The sequence below is a fragment of the Macaca mulatta genome, chromosome 2 (assembly GCF_049350105.2).
Source record: "Macaca mulatta isolate MMU2019108-1 chromosome 2, T2T-MMU8v2.0, whole genome shotgun sequence".
NCBI lineage: Eukaryota > Metazoa > Chordata > Mammalia > Primates > Cercopithecidae > Macaca > Macaca mulatta.
The window spans coordinates 99,356,983-99,378,808 of NC_133407.1; the positions used below are offsets into that span (position 1 = coordinate 99,356,983).

General features: G+C 36.1%; 1 protein-coding gene across 50 annotated transcripts in view; it reads right to left on the reverse strand.

Annotated features, from left to right (window-relative positions):
- Positions 1-21,826, reverse strand: part of LRRFIP2 (LRR binding FLII interacting protein 2) — a 128,322-nt gene that overhangs the window by 49,813 nt on the left and 56,683 nt on the right. For 12 of the 50 annotated variants that reach the window (XM_077992097.1, XM_015131377.3, XM_028843933.2 and 9 more), the window contains 11 exons: positions 17,819-17,875; positions 17,676-17,720; positions 14,008-14,076; positions 11,265-11,306; positions 9,102-9,167; positions 7,158-7,232; positions 5,827-5,877; positions 5,701-5,745; positions 4,814-4,861; positions 4,251-4,307; positions 992-1,060 (listed from right to left, as the gene is read on the reverse strand). The exons of 12 other annotated variants lie outside the window; for them this stretch is intronic. In XM_077992097.1, the coding sequence (XP_077848223.1) occupies positions 992-1,060; positions 4,251-4,307; positions 4,814-4,861; positions 5,701-5,745; positions 5,827-5,877; positions 7,158-7,232; positions 9,102-9,167; positions 11,265-11,306; positions 14,008-14,076; positions 17,676-17,720; positions 17,819-17,875 (624 nt within the window). The remainder of the gene's footprint in view (positions 1-991; positions 1,061-4,250; positions 4,308-4,813; positions 4,862-5,700; positions 5,746-5,826; positions 5,878-7,157; positions 7,233-9,101; positions 9,168-11,264; positions 11,307-14,007; positions 14,077-17,675; positions 17,721-17,818; positions 17,876-21,826) is intronic. 26 more of the 50 variants (XM_077992100.1, XM_077992089.1, XM_077992098.1 and 23 more) reach the window with 7 other exon arrangements.

The window sequence follows — 21,826 nt, forward strand, 5'->3', positions numbered from 1 at the left end:
AATAAATGAATTTTGGTAACAAATCTCTCCAACATTTAATGTTCCCCTTCTCTATGAAAACTCGGGTTTATAATCTTTCACATAACGTAACTCATGTTAAATGGCCTATTTTTCTTTAAGGAATTACAGCCTCTTATGCTCTTTATTCTAGCTCTAAGCTGACATACCATCCTCAACAATGTATTTTCCAAACCAATTTCTTAAATATAACTAAAATGTCATCAGTTTTCTGTAAAATTTCCAGCTTCATTAAAGAATAACCTGAAATTATATCATTTGTATTCTAATATAGCTATTTGTTGCCTCTACAATTATTATCCAATTGAATGTCTAAGACTAGAATTTTTAAATTTTGTCATCAGCAATTCTTAAATTCACCAGCTTTTTTTTTTTTTTTTTTTGAGAGGCAGAGGCTCATTTTGCTCACCACGCTGGAGTGCAGTGATGCAGTCATAGCTCACTGCAGGCTCAAACTCCTGGGCTCAAGCAATCCTCCCACCTCAGTCTCCCACGTAGCTGGGATTATAAGCATGAGCCACCATGCCTGGATTACAGGTCTTAACAGATGGATAAACATCGATTAAATCTAAATACAACAATATAGAAAGCAATTAATGGTAACATGATTTGTAATCCATAGTTATGAGTTTTATACAATATGGAAACATTAATTTTGCTGAAGAAATTTGTCTTTGGTGAACTGCACACACATGTGCATAAAACAGCAACAAAGAATAACAAGTAAAAACTTTTCAAATAATGACTCACTCCTAAGAGATATAAAAAGACAAGTTATTAATGAAAGCTTGCACAGCCGACAGAGAATGTGTGTGCTCAACATGTTTTATAAGGCAAATTATTTATATAACTAAATTTGAGGAAAATGCTCTTATTGTCAAATGCAAATTTCACTTTACAACAGATTTCACATGAGCATGCATTGTTGTTATTTAAAACTCATCTTATTTCTTTGCATGCAAATCACGCTCACCACACTCTCCCTTTGTCCATGACTGGCACGATCAGAAGACACAATGCTTGCGGTGTCATCATTGGTAAACTATAGATATTAAATGCAGATAATGACAAAGACGCAATTTTGCTATGATGTTACCTCATTATAAGCACATTAAGGAAGGTTTTGAGATGCATACGAATAATGATATAAGCAGCATAATTGGTATAATCTATTGTACACCCTATATATTAATAGAAAAGCTGGTACAAGGCATAATAAACTGCTATTAAAAATCAGGAGACATTTCCAAAAAGCACAAATAAAGTAAAACCTTACATTTTATTTAAGTTAAATTAAAGAAAGCCAGGTGCGGGGGCTCATGCCTGTAACCCCAGCACTTTGGGAGGCCAAGGCGGGCGGATTGCTTGAGGTCAGGAGTTCAACACAAACCTGACCAACATGGTGAAACCCCGTCTCTCCTAAAAATACAGAAATTAGCCAGGCATAGTGGCGGATGCCTGTAATCCCAGCTACTCGGGAGGCTGAGGCAGGAGAATCGCTGGAACCCAGGAGGCGGAGGTTGCAGTGAGCAGAGATTATGCCACTGCACTCCAGCCTGGGTAACAGAGCAAGACTCCATCTCAAAAAATTAAAGAAGGGGAGGTGCATAGTAAGCCAACTGAAACCAGCTAGGGATTTCATACTTTTAAACCTCTGGGCCCTTTGTGATCCTATCAGGGGTCAATAAATATACTTAATGTTTTTGCTTGAGAGAGAAAATAAAATAATATTTTAAAGCGAAACAATGTAAGTCAATGACAGAAATTCCTACAACAGGGACAACAAAGTAATGGTTCTTATTTTCCTTTATTCATTACTATGCAACTAGTGGAGATGTTGCTAACATCACCCTACATGGCTCTGTCATCTTCTTGCTTTACCAGCCAAAGACTCATCTTCAGTATGTGTAGTTTATCTCCATTCTAACATCACTAAGAAACCATTCTGGCATCACTAAAATAGTCATTCTGACCCCAACCTGCAAATGAAATAGGATCTAGCCAGCCTATAAGGACAAGATCCTACAAGTGAATGAAAATATAAGCTGGGTACAGTAATACACACCTGCAGTCCCAGCTACTGAGGAGGCTGAGGCAGGAGGATTACTTGAGCTCCAGAGTTCGAATCCAGCAGGGGCCACATAGAAAGTTACCCTCTCTAAATAAAAATTAAAAATAGGCCAGGCATGGTGGCTCATGCCTGTAATCCCAACTCGGAGGCCGAGGTGGGTGGACCACCTGAGGTCGGAAGTTTGAGACCAGCCTGGCCAACATGGTGAAACTTGGGAGGCTGAGGTGGGAGAATTGCTTGAACCTGGAAGGCAGAGGCTGCAGTGAGCCAAAATCACACCACTGCACTTTAGAGACTGGGTGACAGAGCAAGACTCTGTCTCTGAAGAAAAATATATACATATTAAAATTTTAAAAATTATGTGTGTTTGTGTATAAAATCCAATTTTATTTGCAAGTGACCACTACACTCAGGAAACTAAAAATGCTACCAGATCCAATAATTGCCAAGTGGAATTTTATTACAGGGTAGGTTAGAAGTAAACTTCCTTCTTATATGAAAAAAGTTCTTACCTTCTTAAACATCCCTGTGTAACTTTTGTTAAATACAGCAGTGGTATTTTTAAGCAGTGCCACTTGGAAATGGTAGAACTGAGACAAACATATATGTAAAAGAAAACCCATATAGCTCACCTATTCCACTTCACAAATTAACCTTTGATGACCTTTAAAAAATTGCTTTAATTATTTCTCTAGTTTTGACATTATCAAGGATAACAAGGTAGCTCGTAAAGTCATCATTTGCCATTGGGAATGTAAATCAGTACAGTCCTTTTGGTAGACAACATGGTAATTTACATCATAATTTAAATGCATATCCTCTTTGACCCCATCATTTCATGATTCACAATTTACCCTGCAGATTTACCCATGTAAGTACACAAAAATATACTTGGATAAGAATGGTCATTGTGTAAGTGTCTATAGTAGCAAAAATATGACAATCTAATGTCCATCACAGGGAAATGACTTTTTATTTTTTTACTTTTTATTTTTTTTTGAGATGGAGTTTTGCTCTTGTTGCCCAGGCTGGAGTGCAATGGCACAATCTTGGCTCACCGCAGCCTCTGCCTCCGGGGTTCAAGTGATTCTCCTGCCTCAGCCTCCCAAGTAGCTGGGATTACAGGCATGTGCCACCACACCCGGCTAATTGTGTATTTTTAGTAGAGGTGGGGTTTCACCGTGTTGGTCAGGCTGGTCTTGAACCCCCGACCTCAGGTGCTCTGCCCGCCTCGGCCTCCCATAGTGCTGGGATTATAGGTGTGAGCCACCGTGCCCAGCCAGGAAATGACTTTTAAAATGTATACTTACGCACTAACGGAATATATTGCCATTAAAAAGAATGTGCTAATATGAAACTATCTCTAAGAGACATGAAGTGGAAAAACTAAGGGACACGGCTTACTTGTTGAAAATTTTTATCAAAAAAAGAAAGAATGAAATAAATTTATAGGTGCTGATACAGAAAGCTACTTTAAAGAAAGAAAATATATTGAGGAGCAATATGTAATATGAACCTATTTGCACTCAAAATAAAGAGCACTCATATATGCATAAAATATCTATGAAAGGTTATTGAAGAACAGAGATTATATTTGGGGAAGGAAAATGGGGAAGGAGGGGTCTGGGGAATTTTACTTTGAATTTTCCTTAACTAATATTATTTTTACAAATTTTAAAAAATACTCCAGAAAGATTAGGTAATTATAATTGTCCCAGTTTTGTCTTTTGTATAATATATTTTTTTAATCAGTTTGTTTTATTTCTTCTCCTTTCACTGCACTGATAGAAGTGCTAGCAAGCAGGTGAAATGGCTGAATGTGCAGAATGTAAAGATGGAAAGGAGAAACACAGGATAGTCAACCTATACACTGAATTATCATCACTGAAAGACAAGAAGTTCTACACAAATGAAAATTAAATATAAAAACTTAAAAAATTCTAATGGCACTGGTTAGAGACTCGTTTAAGAAATTACATGCTAAGTCACATTTATAGAGAAATTACCAATTATTAGGACAAATTAGTGCTTGAGTTTATGTACTAAGGGAACACCTAATCCATACACAACAAAGTGAATCACAGAATATTCTAAACAGTGAGTACAGATTAATGCAACAACCAAAAATTTCTACAAAGCATGCAGAGACTAGACAGCTCACCACTGGACTGCTTCGGGCTGAACTTGTTCTTGATGAGTAATAACTGCATTCAGATGGCTATAAAGTTCCCAAGAAGAAAGGTTTTACAATGAACACCTCATTTTTCTAATGAGAATACATTAAGGACCATGGACCTAACTTGCCCCTGGTTCTCAAGATAAAGTTAACTATTATTCAGTGGTCTAGAACTCTACCTCATCCCCACCCTCAAGATCTACCAGCCCTTGGCTAGAGGGAGAGAAGAAGAAGGGGATGCCCTGAGAAGTGCTGCTCAGAACTTCTTCAGGAGGAACTAATGAACAAGAAAAGTGGTTTTTCTATGTATTTCCCTAATACTTGAAGCCATGATTTCCAGCAGGCATTTTATCACGGCTTGGGTGAGAGTCACAACTGGCTAGCTGAATGACTTGATCACAGCTTAGAGAGTAATTACAGATCAGATTAAATAACTTTTTCTTTGTGTACTCTTTTTTTTTTTTTTAATTTTTGACTTTTTCTTTGAAAGTAAACTGTGCCCATCCACATTTCCCTCCTCCTCACCACCTTCCCCTATTTAGACTTACAGTTCGAGAACCATAAGGGTTATATAATCCACCATTGTACAATGATGCCTAAGGAACAAAGGAAATATTACTTAGCTATTTAGCATCAAGGTTGTTTTGAAAATGACTTAATGTTTTCACAATACTCGGTACCAAAAAAGTTTTGGAGAATGATATAAGTGTATAGCTTCCCAAAGTGAAAACCCTGAGGGCGGCAATACTCATTTATATGCATAAATTGCTATCAACCTTACACTTCATTTTTTAAAAAACTACCCCTGGTTACAGTATTTTCTTTCACCATCATGTTATGAAACTGGGAGAATTAACACGTATAAATGTATTTCCTCAAAAGAGGAAACAGAGCAGGAAAGGAAACTGAGGTACAAAGAGTATTTTGCCCACTACAACAATAAAATTAAGTTATAAAACCTCAGGATCCCAGTCCACTAGAACAGGCCACAACACAACAAACAGCTTGAAAGCAACAAATTCACAGCTCACACATTACACAGAGCTATTGCTTTTACTGTTCTAGTCAGCTTGCTTTATTAGATCCTAGTATCAGAGGCCAAGATCATAACTGTCCCAAAGAAAAACAATATCCTTTCCATAAGCAGCCATCTCACAAAAGTATGTGAGTGTGGTGGGACTCAAGCAAATCTATCTTCTCTATGAAAAAACTGATTCTAAGCAAGGGCTACCCACAGCCCTCTGTGAAGGGAATATGCTCATTTTTAATACCCTAAAGTTTTATATTTTAAGCACAGGCAGCACAATCTGAAGTACACATGACATTAAAATCATGTGTCCTTAACTATTTTGGAGAAAAGCTGTCAAGCCATAGAGTTAGCACCATGACATTGACCCCACCAGCACTGCACACACTGGAAGAGGAAAATACAAACCAGACTGGCACTTCTCAGCAGACCAGAATTTGCAGTAGAAGAGGCCTAAGAAAAAAGTGCATTATTAAACCCGAAAAAAAGCAACTGGTAGCTCTGAAGGCAGAAAATTCCTCAGAAAGTACTAACCCTGTCACTCTTATATGTTGCCAGAGGGTCACTGTACAGGGAAGAAGACTGCTAAGAGACAAAAACAAAATAAATAAGCAAAAACAAAAAACAAAGATGAATTGGTCTCACCATCACAAATGCAGAGGATTTAAGTTTATGATTTTATACTCCATAATTCATTAGCAATTCCTGAGTGCTTAAGGTACTTAAGAAACACAAGAAATAAGAAAAACTTAAGTCATTAGAAATTGTTTTGAATATCAATTGTAAGGGATAAGAAAGAAAAACAGTTGGAACAGTTTTCTGTAAATTATAAATATGTTTATGTCCTATTGGTCTTCAAGCATTATTGTTAGGATACGGAATGGTAAGTAAGAAAACACTGAGGGAAAGAGGGCCATGGCACTGGGAGTGTGGCAAACAGTGGCCACATCCCACTCACCCAGTTCCTATGATATTTTCAGTGATTTTATGACCAACTCCTAATTGGCTTAGACTGATTTTTGGAGAACCAGATAAATAAGCTCCAAGTTAGCACTACAAACACTCTTTTCCAAATAGATTAGAAAACCTGTTCTTCAAAACAAGCCACAGACAAAGTGCCTTAGTTGAATTAGATAAATTGTACCAGTCAATGAATCCATGCACTAAAAGGACACAGCATGTTTTTAAAGGAATTAAATCTTGCTTTTCCTGATGTCATCTGAGGACATACTTTTCAAGTTCTTTTTCACCAAACCCAATCAGAGATGAAAAATAAGAGTACTTAAGTTGTGTGTGCAGGTTTTTTAAACAAAATTATTTTAAATGTACTGTGTGCCATACATTTAATGTGTCTTAAATGTATGATGTGTCAAATGTCTTTTAAAAAACAGGAGATTCTAACATTAAATAACTACATTCTTCTCATGCCACATGTAGTTTACATTTTTATATATAAGCTTTTTTAAAAGGGTACCCACTCTGAAGTATATAGAAGCTTACAACTTATTTTGAAATGTATCAAAAACTAAGATGAATTGATGGTTAGAGGGACAAATAGATACTTATGTGATAAAGGAAATATAATGAATTATATAATCTAAATGACAAGTATGTGATATTCACTATATTAGTCTTTAAACTTTTTGTACATTTAAACATTTTCATTAAAAAATTTTTTTAATGGTACTGATTTATAAACATGATGATTCAATAGTTCCCGTTGTTTAAAGAGACTCCCACAGACTATATAAATTCAGTTACCAAAAACTAGTATATACGTAGCCATTTACAGATTATTTACAGCTAGTCAAAATGCAAAACAGGGAGGTTAGAAAACACATAAAGCCAAAAAACTTTAGACAAACCCGAGTGTAGTAGGCAGAGGTGGGTTTGCTATGTCTAAGACTGCTATAGTTTCTCTGGTCAAAGTAGAGGCCACTCTGCAAAAAGCAAAATTAAACACATTTTTCTTAGGTTAAATGTTAATAACCTAACAACACACAAAGGTAAAACTGAACACACAAAGGCAAAATGTAATATTGCCAAATCCCTTCTTCTCCAAAATAATGTTTTTAAATCATCATATCACATTAAGTCAAAGTAACAATTATTTCAAGCCCCTAAAACAAAGATATTACTAACTTTTTAAATTTAAAAACAAGACAATAAACTCTCAGACAAAATGAAATGAAAACAATTTATTCTCTTGCCATTCTTAAGAATGTCCTTGAACACTCCTGGACCACTGAATAATTACCAGTTTTAAATCCATCTGGCAAAGCCACAGAAGTGGTTAAAGAGCTATGTATTTGGTTCCAAACATTTCCTAGTCCCATTACTTGTCAAAATAAACTGACAAATTACCAAAATGAAAGAGAGAGTGCAATAAATGTGGTTTGATCTAAAACACTATGGCAGGTTCATTTATACAATGCACAAAATAAACAATAATAGTATACATTATAGCTAACTGAGGGAGAGAAAACCATCTATAAAATTCCCTTCCCAACTTCTCTAGCCATCTTTTTCACTCAAGGTTAAGCAAATTTAGGCAATTTCTGATTTAAAGACTCCACCAGTGTTGACACTGCAGTTGAGGATACCCCTACTCTCACCCCACCCCTACCACCCCTAGCCCTGCCTTCCCACACCACTCTTCACTCCCAACTCACACCCTCAGCTAGGCACTAAGGTTCACCTTTCCCCAGAGATCCCAAGACCTTACCTTCCAGGGCCTCTCATTAATGTTCTCCCCGTTACATTCTCCCTTCTCTCCTTCCTTCTACCAACCAAAGCCTTCCAACCCTCTCCCCATCCAACCCATGGGAACCCTGAATTATGAATTAGCAAAGAGTTGGGACTGCACTTCCTTTGCCAGTACTGTTGCAACCTAACAGGAAATGGGTGTTCCCAATGTACCAAGTGGGCATTCTGGAGATATTCCTTTCCTCACAGAAATTTGTTTAGCGGCCAGGCACTGTGGCTCATGCCTGTAATCCCAGCACTTTGGGAGGCTGAGGCGGGAGGATCATCTGGCCAACATGGCAAAACCCCGTCTCTACAAAAATACAAAAATTAGCCAGGAATAGTGGCACATGCCTGTAATCCCAGCTACTTGGGAGGCTGAGGCAGGAGAATTGTTTGAACCTGGGAGGTGGAGGTTGCAGTGAGCCGAGACTGCACCATGCAATCTAGCCTGGGAGACAGAGCGAGACTCCAACTCACAAAAAAAAAAAAAAAAAAAAAAGAACAAAAGAAAAAGAAAAAAGAAATGTTGTTTTGCAAAGTGACTAGAATAAAGAGTATATTCATTCTGCAGTTTAATTACATTATAGATTAACGAGTTTTCAGCAAGCTAGTATGGAAACTTTGCCATTACACATTTATTGTAGAAACGAGAAAATGCATTCCAAGTTTCCAAAACACAAACTTTTAGAATGAAACCTATTTGTGAGTTTAGTTACTGCCCATAATGCCACAACTAAATCAATTCAAATTCCTAAAATAAGGATGAGAATCTTACTAAACCTATTCTTCAGGTATATTCCAAAGGACAATTCATAAATGAAAATACTTGTCAATGAGCTTCTTGTGATATAATACTAACTCTGCCTGCTGGGGGTTGCATTTGTTAATACTAAAACTTGCAAATGAAAACAAAATTATTTTTAAATTTCTGATAAATCATGTTTCAGCAGATTATCAAGTTTCAATAATGCCCTAGTAGCACACCAAAGCAATCATAATCATAATCCTTAAGTTCCTAATAGTACTTTGTAAATTGTGATATGAGACACAACAGAACTAACCAGTAGGTCTTTATGAGAACCAGAAGACTTCTTCTTCATTCCATGAGAGTGACTATAAGAATGATTCTGGAAGTAAATATTTCAAGTTAACTTCAATGATTGCATAGGGAAGTTATGAAAATAATTTAATAAAATTCATCTTGAAATTATATGCACAAAGGTCTATATGAGATACACAATAGTTTACATGCAATTTATTTCCCAAAGGTTAGTAAACAATTCACTGCACTTTACTAGCTAGGCTACCTGGCCCCTCTACACATTTGCATTCCTCCCTCACCTCCCTCTGTGCCAAGCATCTCTGTGTCTGGCCAGCTAAAGAAAACCTGATTAGAACTAAGAGCCAGGCAGGATATTTGTGGAGACCTTCATGCCACACTTGAGTCCCTCTGGCTTCTTTTTTTTCTTTTTCAGTAGAAACAGGGTGTTGCTCTGTCACCCAGACTGGGGTATAGTGGCACAATCATGGCTCACTGCAGCCTAGAACTCCTGGACTCCTGCCACAGTCTCCTGAGTAGGTAAGACCACAGGTATGTACCACTACACTCAGCTAATTTGGGGTTGGGGGGAAAGGTAGAGACAATGTCTTGCTATGTTATCCAGGATGGTCTTGAACTCTTGGTCTCAAGTGATCCTCCTGCCTCAACCTCCCAAAATGCTGGATTACAGGCATGAGACACCACTCCTGCCCCCCCCATCTTCTTTATAAGGATATAGGTAACAAGATAATTCATTTCCTTCTATAGTCTTCCTTACCTAAAGGTCAAATAGCAATCTTTTGGAACAATTAAAACAGGACTGAGAGAACGAAGAACATGACATTAAACTGTCCCAGTCCCAGACAGTACTCTTAACCCAAATTAGTGAATCCACAGTATGTAATGCTCAGGAGGGAAACAACCAACATGGTATTGATTGCCCAGCATACCATAAATGGTCACCTTATAAAAGGGTCCCTTGAAGGCAGGATTGTCTCAATATCTAACTTTTCCTAGGAGTACAGAGCCAAGTACATATGGGAAAATTAAGGCCAGCAATACTACTAAATAGGTAAATTGGTAGATAAGAAATCTAATCTAGGTATGTACTACTTGCCTGAAATAAGAAGGTGTGGCTAGAAGTGCCCTACCTATCAAGAGCCAAAGGCAACAGACTGCTCTAGGTAAACCATCTCACATATATATGGCTGTATCCCCAATCAATGATTAAAAACTCATTTTTCTTTTTTTTTGAATATGCATCTTTTTATATATTACTCTGAACATTTTAAGAGATGTCTATGTAATTTAGAAACTCAGGCAACCTAATGACAAAATATTAACCCAAGAAAAACAAGCTATAACTTAAATTCCTTGGTTAATGACATACCATAAAAAACTAACCAAATCAAACCAAAATGTATGGACATAACTGATGTCTTAGGTGTCCTCTAACACTACTGGATGTTTTCTATCTAGCAACTTCACACCTGCTAGCTTGTGACATATGACATAAAACACAGTTAGGGCTTGTGCTCAACATTAAGACATGTTTATAACAGTGTTAGAATGACAATTAGTATATGTTAGGTGGGTGGCTCATCGTTTTAAGAAAAGATACATTACTACCAGCTGGGCATGATAGCTCACACATGTAATCCCAGCACTTTGGGAGGCCAAGGTAGGAGGATCACTTAAGACCAAAAGTTCGAGACCAGCCTGGACAGCATAGCAAAACCCCATCTCTACAAAAAAAATAAAACAATTAGATGGGCATGTTGCCACATGTTTATAGTACTCGCTACTCAGAAGGCTGAGATGGGAGGATCCCTTGAACCCAGGAGTTCAAAGTTGCAGTCAGTTAAGTTATGATTGCACCACTGCACTCCAGCCTGGTTGACAGAGAGGGATCCCATCTTTAAAATTAAAAAAAAAAAAAAAAAAAAAGATATTACTACCAATCCTAGTCCTCAATAGATAAGAATAACTTGTGTCTAATTCTGAAATCCTAAAGAAAAAAATTACTATTCATGCCACAACCACAAAACATTAGCTTTTTGCTTTGTCACATTTTCCCCAAAAGTTCATAATAAAGCCATGAAAGTTAGTCATATTCTATAATTAGCATCAACAGATGTTTATAAAGCAAAACTCCAAATATAACACAAAGTCATGCACTACATACTAATGATGAAAGTCTTGATGATCTATCCTTGAACATATCATACTGGGTTTCAGCAGAACATGAAAGTTGGTTTGTTTCCAAATTCAGAAATATAAAGAAGAGAAGAAGTAATATTTGAGGTTATTAAAAATCCAGCACTATTTTAAAAGAAAAAATTATTAAACATGAAAGCTAATCCAGCTGAATTAAAAAAAATATTCTTCCTCCTACTCTTTCCTAGTATAAAGTATTGCTAAACTGTATGTATATTCAAAACTGTATGTTTATTTTTCTTTTAAATAACAAAATTCATAATCACTAATAGTGATATGATTCAATCTCAGTACACTATAGCACAAAACATCCTAAGGGAGCCTTTAAATACAAGAATTAAGCATTCTAAAGTCAAAAGTGCTTTTTAAGAAAATTATTATCACTTTTAACATCATTTCCTATTGTTTGAAAAGTGGCAAAAGCAAAGAATGAACAGGCAATAAGGCAAGCACACATAACTAGCATGGTCAAGCTTACAAAAGAACAATTGCAGCACCAAGATGGGGAACATTCCCTTGGATCTGCTTGTGAACAAACACCTAAAATTGTCCTTCCTCAAGAAAATGCTGAGTTCTCACTTTGAGAAATCTGGTCAAAGTGTGAACTGCACAGTATCACACAGGTGTGACACAATATAAATCAAAGAAAAATATACAAAAGTCATAAGACCAGAACACGCATATTTCATGTAGGAGCCTTTTAAAAAGATAGTATGTGTAATATCACATTTCAAATCCAGGAAAAAAAACCAAATAGTAACTACATAGATTTATGGCTTTCACACATCGTTTCTTAAACATTCTAGTTTATATTTTTAAGCTATCTACCCAGAAAGTCATATATAAAACAAATAAAAGCAATGAACAAGTTCCTTAGGTAGTTTAAATACTAATTGTTTGGTAAAAATATCTTTCTTTTCCAACCCTTATATTCATTTAAAATTTTAAGGAATACTATTCAAAAACCCAATAGGTTACAGTTCATCAGTAGTTCATAAAATCAACTTAGTAGCTTCAACCAGCTTTTTTTGAGACAGGGTCTCACTCTTTTGCCCAGGATGGAGTAGAGTGGAGTACAGGTTGGAGTACAGTACAGTTCACTGCAACATCGAACTCCTGGGTTCAAGTGAACCTCCCATTTCAGGCTCCCAAGTACCTGGAACTGCAGAACTACAGGTACATGCCACCATGCTTAGCTAATTTTTTTATTATTATTATTTTAGGAGATGGGGTCTTGCTATGTTGCCCAGGCTGGTCTTGAACTCCTGGGTTCAAGTAATCCTCCCACCTCAGCCTTCCAAAGTGCTGGGATTACAGGCAAGAGCCACTGTACCCTGCCCTCAACCAGCATTTTAAAAACTAAACTAGAAGAGAAAATATTAGAGGGTGCTGTGCAAAGTAAGTGCAAATATCATTTTGTGAAACTTTTGTTTCAATAATGTATTTTCTATACTTTTACATATATACAAATCCACATGCATGAATCTTCATGTGTATACTGACTTACGGTGTAAAATGTATTCCTTGTAGAGATCACAATTTTTAAAAAGCTTAAAATATATCACAAAATCAAATTATATAATCTAGTTCTAATAAAACATTAAAATAATAGTTCAGTCAAAATAAAGCCCTTCCTTTCATGCCTAATGAAATGGTCATTTATAAAAAACATTGCAGAAACCTCAAAAAATAAATTCCATAAGTATCAGACTAAGTGGTACCATTTTACCACTGGTATAAATTCATTGAAAATGTTATTGTAATAAACACCAATTTTATTGGAGCAAAATATCTGTACCGAATGCTTTTCTTATATTATCCTGAAACTAACAGAAAACATAAGCAATAAAAAAATATTATTAATACATGTGTAACAAAATCTTGTTACAAAATTTTCCAAAATACATAATAGTATGCATTTGTTAAACTGTGTAGTAGTAAAATGTCACTTACCATGGAGTGACACTTCCCCAAAAATAAAGTTGCTTCTCTATGGAAATTTCTAAATATTTTATATCTAACCCTTTTGTTTAAAAAAAAAAAAAAAAACCTCCATGACCAAAACGTATATTACTCAAGTCACACATTCTAGCACACAAGCTATTCCATCCTCCAAATCAGGTAAGTTCATGGAAAAGGGTAGCTGTCTTTACTCTTATCATCCTTTCTGTAGCACCAGTGGCATTTTACACAGGCACAGGATTTAACGAGCCAAACTGGAATTAACCTGTTTCAATTTTCCTTTTCCAAAATATAACGTAGAATTCAGCTGGTTTTTAAAAAAATGTTGAATCTATCTGGTAGGAAAATCCATAATTTGGGCATACCAACTGCTACTAAAACAATGGGCAAACAAAAAAAGTCACCCCAATAAGTAAAAGTTGGCATTTATATTGTTGTAAAATAAGAAAGATTCATCAAAGGAGGAAAAGTGAAAATAGTAAGGGCTCATTTCCAAATTTTTGATGCTATAACTATAGAGCAAAAAAAATCCAAAATTTGCTATTGTAATCTTTTAAAGAAATTTTAACTGTCAAACTTGACTGAAAATTTTCATTAGGAAACAAACTAGAAAGAAAATACATACAGCAAACAAAGTTCATCAAGTGTTAATTTCTATCAGAATGTACCTATTACTCAAATATCCAGGATGCTGGAAGTCAAAAGTGAATGCACAACACTAATACCACACATTTTCCTGGGCTACACACCATGGTGTCTTTCCTTTTGGGTGTACTGGCTCTGCTCCAAAGTGTCCCAGTTATATCCTTCGATGGGTTCTTCAATGGAATTAAACAGTGTAATAGTAAATGATAAAACACAAAATTGTAAGTATATTTTAAAAATTAAATTCATTAAAATTATACCAAGGCTACTGGTATATAAATAATAACTAAATACATGCAACAGTAAAAATCTCCACCAACGAGAAAAGGCAATTTATCCCTACTGCTCTGATTCAATCAAGATCACTTTTTCTTCGTTTTTATGCTATGGCACAATCAACGCTCAACGCAGCCTCGACTTCCTGGACAGCTCAAGCAATCCGCCCACCTCAGCCTCCCAACTAGCTGGGACCACAGGCGTGCAGCACCATACCCAGCTAATTTATTTTATTTTTATTTATTTATTTTTAGTAGAGACAAGTTCTCACTACATTGCCCAGGTTGATCTCAAACTCCTGGGTGATTCTGCTGCATCAGCCTCCCAAAGTGCTGGGATGAAAGGCATGAGCCACTGTGTCTGGTCAAGATCACTTCATTTTCTAATTTTGGATATCTACCTTACTGTCTTCTTGTATTTCAATGTATAAAGCAATGACCAAGCAGCTACTAATGTTCTGCACTATTAATAATCCAATCATTATATAAAACTAATAGACACAGACTGTTTCAATTCTAAATTCCTAACTTTGATGTAATCATCCCTCCCCCAATCCTACCATTCACAGTCTAGAACTACCTTTGCTGTTTTTATTTTTATACATAATGTCTATAGCACTGACACCAACATTTCTAGCCCAGATAGCTTCTGGTAAGCCACCTTTCAAAAAGATAGTATATGAAAGTTAATTGGACAAAAGGAGAAATCTAAAGTCCTAAGAATGCACCATAAGACCATAAATATATCCACCTCACATTCAGGTACTGCTAATGTTCACACATCAAATACTATGTTCAGAAAGTATTAGACCTCTTAATACATGGCCTTAAGTTTTTAAAAATAACTGGCTGAGAAATGCATAACTCCAAAATTATATAGCAAACCACAAGGAAATTTAGGTCAGTGTTTTAGGCCATCACATTTATTTCTACAGAGGACAAAAGTTGTCTAACATATTCAGCTTAAAGGAGAAGTTATTTTAAAAGCAAATAATTTGATGAAAACTTAGAACTCTCAATATTATTTGGGTAAAACAGAAAATGTTTTATCTCAACTATATTTCTTTTAAATGAAATTAGTAGTGAGCTTTCAGACTTGTTTCCAGGGAAGTCTAAACATTTAAACTGTGCTAGATGTACACTTACAGAGAGTAATGTACTAGAATCTCCTCTAGGATGTAAAACTTTTATTAATTTTTACATTTATACATTGACATTTTTAAATACTGGGAGTTTTATTATATCCCATATTAACAAATTTTCAAATTAACATAATGAAATTAAATACTGCAGTTATATCTTAAATTTGTTTAATGATACAAATGCCATAAAAATAAAATCAACCTGATTACTTTATATACATTCTGGGTATACAGTTATTATCAGTTTAACTGCAGATTTCTTTTTTTTTGCAGATTTGTTTTAAAGGCTCCCAAATGTTCAAATTTTGCTGGTTCTACCTTTAAGTTAAACAAATATATAATCAAGTTTCCTAAGGTCACATACAAATTTACAAATAAGCAGCTTAATAACAACTGTGTAAAAATACACACTACGAACGTTATAATGAAAAGCAAAAGGAAAAAGCCATAAATACAAGAGGATTATTTTCACAGCCTTTAAGACTCAACTTTAAAGCTTTTATTGACTGACTCCCTATATCATTCTTTACAAAATAATTATTTTAATTTTTATTTTGAGACAGAGGCTCACTCTGTCACCCAAGCTGGAGTGCGGTGGCACAATCTCAGTTCATTGCAACCTCCGCCCATGGGTTCAACTGATTCTCGTGCCTCAGCCTCCCAAGTAGCTGGGATTACAGGCATTAGCCACTACACCTGGCTAATTTTTGTATTTTTAGTAGAGATGGGGGTTTTTGCCATGTTGGCCAGGTTGGTCTGGAACTCTGAACCTCAGGTAATCTGCCCACCTCAGCATCCCAAAGTGCTGGGATTACAGATGTCAGCCACCGCTCCCGGCCTTTTCAAAATATTTAAAGAGAAAAAAACAAAGTACTATATCTCCAGGGAGAAGTATGATGAATTCACTATTAAAATTTTTCTACTGTAAAATCATTTATAGGCTGCCAATTATCTTAGATTTCTGTAACGATCTGTTAATATTCTTTTTTTTTTTTTGAGATGGAGTTTCGCTCTTGTTGCCCAGGCTGGAGCACAATGGTGCAATCTTGGCTCACTGCAACCTCCGTCTTCCAGATTCAAGCAATTCTCCTGCTTCAGCCTACCAAGTAACTGGGATTACAGGCATGTGTCACCACACCAGGCTAATTTTGTATTTTCAGTAGAGACGGGTTTCACCATGTTAGCCAGGCTGGTCGTGAACTCCCAACCTCAGGTGATCCACCTGCCTCGGCCTCCCAAAGTGCTGAGATTACAGGTGTGAGCCACCGTGTCTGGCCAATATTCTGAAAAATCTAAAGTTTTATAACTAAAATATTCCTGATTTAGTAACCAGTTTAGAAACTTACTCTAAAAAGACAGTACATTACATTTGACAAGAAAAATAACCAGCCTGGAGAACATTCACCAAGAAAAATAGCCAGCCTGGAGTTTATATTTATGAATATAAACATGTCAATAACTAGTATGCCAGAGCACACTCAGTTTATTAGAGTCTATTTTTATCATTTATACAAGGTGGAAAGAAAATTAGAGTCAGGGAAAACTAACAAATAGAGACTTCAACATGTAAGATCATCTTACTGATTAAAAAAACTACATGGAAGTATACATATAACATTGTAACCAAAATGCAGTTGTATCCTAAAAGCTATTAAAATTTAAAAAATTTAAATAAAATAAAATGGAAAAAAAGCAAGTATACACATAGCATTATCAATGTGCAAAATAAAAGTACCGCTTTAAGGTTTAAAGTATACTTTTTTAAGAGAGAAATTAGGGTCTTGGCATAATACGAGGGTTTTTAAGGAGCAGCTTCTTCTTCCTCCTGATGTATACCAATCCATGCAAAAAACAACCTGGGGCATTCTATAAAATGTTAATCAAAATGTCAAAGCATGATAATTCCTATACATATTCAGGGAACTTCTCAAATCAGATGTTCAAATTTTCCACATAATAAAATTATAATTAATCATCCAAGCCCCAAAGCTATTTTGCATTTAATAAACTGTCATTTTTTTAAGATATGAAAGTAGGAAAAGTCTGAAAGTTAGAACCAAACAAATGTTATTTTACAAGATCAATCTTAATTATTTTTTTCCAAAATCAAAGGTCCTTCTATAGAAAAAGAGATTAGACCCATGTTAATAGATTAAAGTATTCATGATTTTAGAGTTGATTTACTTATGACAATAATTTGAAAGAAAGCATCATTTTCCAATGAAAGGTCTTTGCCAATATTTTATACTTCTTTTAAAAAGGCAAAGAAATATATGAACATTGTCAGATTGTTTAGGCAATTGAAGAAAGTTCACATGTAAGCTTTGTATTGTGTAGACAAGTTAAAATACCAACCCTGTGACTGCCAAGACTTCGAATGGACAATGCATCCTCAACTCCCTGATAAAAATAAAAATAAACACAGTAAAAGTTTGTGAGTGACTGCATTAAGCTAATGAGGAAAAGTATCAGAGGCAAGTTTATAGGTTATTACAAACCAGATAAGGACGATGGTGACTGGACCGGTGGGAATACCTGGCCCTTTCCGAATCTTCCTGGGAAAGGAGAAAGTACATGTAGAGTTAATCGCTGAACAGACAGTTGTTTATCAGAACTGCGCAAAGAGCAGTCAGTTAACAGCACAGCAACAACTCCTGAGAGCAGGTGGGTTTGGACAACTTATCTTTGGGGCAGCCACATTCTTTGGTTGGAAAGAAAGTAGAAATAATCTTGGCAATGTTCTTATTTTATCAGGAGTATGTATGTCAGACCACTTGGAATAGTCTGTATAAGACCAAGAGAGTTCAATATACCGAGATAAAAATGTGCAAGTATACTGAACAAAGAGAAGTTGAGTTCAGCATTAAAAAAAGACATTAATCTATTTTTTTCATTGTGCTCATCAGTTTATGCAGGTAGGAAGAAGTGTTTACATTATCACTGATGTATTTTAACAAAACAGTATATGATTCTAAAAATACTTGGATTATAATTTTGCGCTTACTGTAAAGATTTCTTTTTTTTTCTTTTACCACTCTAACTAGAAAAGAACTGAAACAGAGCCTGAAACAGAGCCTGTGTGTTGTTAATATGAAAAACTACTTATACTTAGAAATAATTACATATATATTTTAGAGTTGGTCAAGTTATCTCAAATAATGCCGTAAACAGATTATTTTTAAAAAATGATTGCAGCCTAACAGTTGACTAAATTAAATGTAATTCTAAACTTTTCCACATTTAGCTATTAGCAATGGAGCATTAAGGCCTGAGTCATGCGGGATAAAATGGCTAGTCCCTAAAACCTACTCATCTCAAACAGTAAGCAATTTCTGATCTTTCAGAATTTCAAGTCCAAAGTGTTAATGTGCACTGACTGAAAATCTATACATTACTGATCAACTGGGTTCATGGCTTATCAATGCTGTATTTTTGTAAAATGAATCAATGCCTCAAAACTCCCTGGTTGACATCTGCTGTGACTGATGCCCTTGACCAAATCTATGCTGAAGTCTGTTTATAAGCACTACTATGACTCAATTTCTAATCAGATATTCTGATCTTTAGGAATTCATCACTGATTTACATTTGTTGTTGTTGTTGTCGTTGTTGTTTTTTGAGATGGAGTCTCGCTCTGTCGCCCAGGCTGGAATGCAGTGGCGTGACCTCAGTTCACGGCAACCTCAGCCTCCTGGGTTCGAGCAATTCTCGTGCTTCAGCCCCCTAAGTAGCTGGGACCACAGGCACCCACCACCACACCCAGCTAATTTTTGTTTTAGCAGAGATGGGGTTTCGCCATGTTGGCCAGGCTAGTCTTGAATTCCTGACCTCAAGGGATCTGCCCACCTCAGCCTTCCAAAGTGCTGGTATTACAGGTGTGAGCCACCATGCCTGGCCACTGATTTACATTTTTTGTTACACAATAGACACATGTAGTCTGCAAGAAGCCAAGAAAATTTCTTCCCTTTCTTTATCAAGTGATACCACAAAAGTTTTGGGGGCATGTGTGTTAGCCTAGCAGGATGGGTACAGCTTATTAAGTGGTAATCAGTTCTAGGCTCCTTAGTTTGGTTAGTCTGAAAAGCCTTTACCATAAAGGTGAGTTAACTCCACATGCCCCTTCCAATATTATTTGGAGTACTAGGGTAAATATATGGTTTAATGTCTAATCTTCCCTTTATTCTAGCCTTTTTTCCATTCCATCTATCACATAAGAGCATTTTCAAAAACCTCATCTAAAGAGCACACCCCATTAAAGATGCAGCAAAGACAGATGAAGTCATAGTTTCAATTATGTCCCTTATATTAATAAAAATAATTATAAATTAAAATACCTTATTAAGTATTGATATATAGTACCTCTATATTTAAAGAGCTTCTCTTGCTCCATTTGAAAAATTGGCCTAAAAAGACTTCCAAAAACTACAGAATAAAATATAAACCCCCATACAGGTCAGTTAATTTGGACAGAGAGTATACTTATAGTCATAAACTATACCTTAAATAAGCACTGTCCAATACAACTTTCTCTGACCACGGAAATGTTCTATATTTGTGCTAATATAGTATCCACTAGCCACATGTGGCTACTGAGCACTTGAAATGCAACTGAGAAACCAAATTTCAAATTTTATTTAATTTTAGTCAATTTAAATTTAAATTTAATTACCTACATGTGGCTACCATACCTGATAGCACTTCTCTAAACCTATTTGACAAATATGTTTAGGTAAAACAGTAAGGCAAGCTCAAGGCAAATTTTAATTACACCAAAAACTTCCAAAACACATATTCTACTAAGAGCCTGCCAAGTAGGACCACCCTGATATAGAAAGGCAAAACATTTGGGTCGTTTTTAATTACTTCTACCTTGAATACTTTTGCACAGCGGCAAACATGAGGGAAACAGACCCTGGTAGCAATGATATAAAGTGACCCTGGGGAGGGGAGGGGAGGGGAGGGGAAGGAAGGGGAGGGGAAGGGAGGGGAGGGGAGGGGAGGGGAGGGGAGGGGAGGGGAGGGGAAGGGAGGGGAGGGGAGGGGAGGGAAGGGGAGGGAAGGGGAGGGGAGGGGAGGGAAGGGGAGGGAAGGCGAGGAAAGGCCAGGGAAGGCCAGGGAAGGCAAGGGAAGGGAGGAAAGAAAATGGCAAGGTATTCTGGTTTTCACTCAGAGATTCTCCCTTCTCTGGAAGAACAAAAAGTTTCATTTCCCAGGTATTTCTAGAGTACTATTTACATTGCCAATTGGTTTCTCTTGAATAAATTATACCAGCGGACAAAGAGAAAAGATTACAGCAAACTATGTTCTTAGGTGCCAGTTACAAGGTGTATCCCTCTATTCCACAATGAGGAAAATAATACATCGTCATTATCCCAAAAGTCCTTATTAATACTAAAGCACTAAAGACTGAACAAACAGTACAATGCCTTAAAAAACAGACATATGTTTGTTCAAAATGATGTTCTGATACATTTAATGAAAATGAAATATACTCTTTGTTTTTAAAAGTTCACCTGAAGGGAGGATGAATGGTTTTATTAAAAGAAAACCACAGTCCTATGAATATACCTGGCCATCTTTTCTGTCAACAAATAGTATTTATTATTAAGTTGAGGCTAAAGTCATTCCTTCAGTTTCAAATTAGGAGGAACTTTAAAAACCATTATTTACTCTTCCAGACATGCATTTACTCTTTTGGATACAACAATGATTAAGACAGACACCCAGTTTAAAAAAGAATCAATAGGTTCATGGAAAGTTGACTAAACTAACACTAATGGGAGGCCCAGGAAGGCATAGGTCCTTTTCTTCCTGGTCCTTTCATCCTTCCAACACATTACCAGGTGTGGCACTCTCATACCTTCAAATACTGGTTCTGCCAATGACTATGCAAGTTATTTACTTCACCAATTCTTTATAAACATATCTATAAAATTGGGACAGTAATACCTGCCTTATAATGTGAAATAAAACCTACGTAAAAAGCACTAGCGCAGTGCTGATATACAGTTTGCACTCAAAGTTGTATTCATTTCTGAGCTTCCTTCCTTTTCACTCCCTATTCATGTCCCAACATCACACTTCCAAAAAAAGGTCTTATAATGAGGGGAAATTGTAAATACAAGAAAATTTCCTTCCTTCTAGTAACTGACAATCCTATTGTGGATTGTGTGTGTATGCATCATTTATTTTACTATAAATATTAGCCATTTATATTTTGTATTGTAACTATTACATGCCAATTTCTTCTTATGGGGTCATAGATAAAGCAGCCAGAGAGACAAAGATAAGAAGTGAGAGGAAGAATCGGTTTAATTTTTTTCTTTTTCTTTTTATTTGTTTACTGTCAACCCACTCACACCAAAGAATCAGTTTTTTGTTGTTGTTGTTTGTTTGTTTGTTTGAGACAGAGTCTCACTCTGTTGCCCAGGCTGGAGTGCAGTGGAACAATCTTGGCTCACTGCAACCTCCGCCTCCCAGGTTCAAGCGATTTTCCTGCCTCAGCC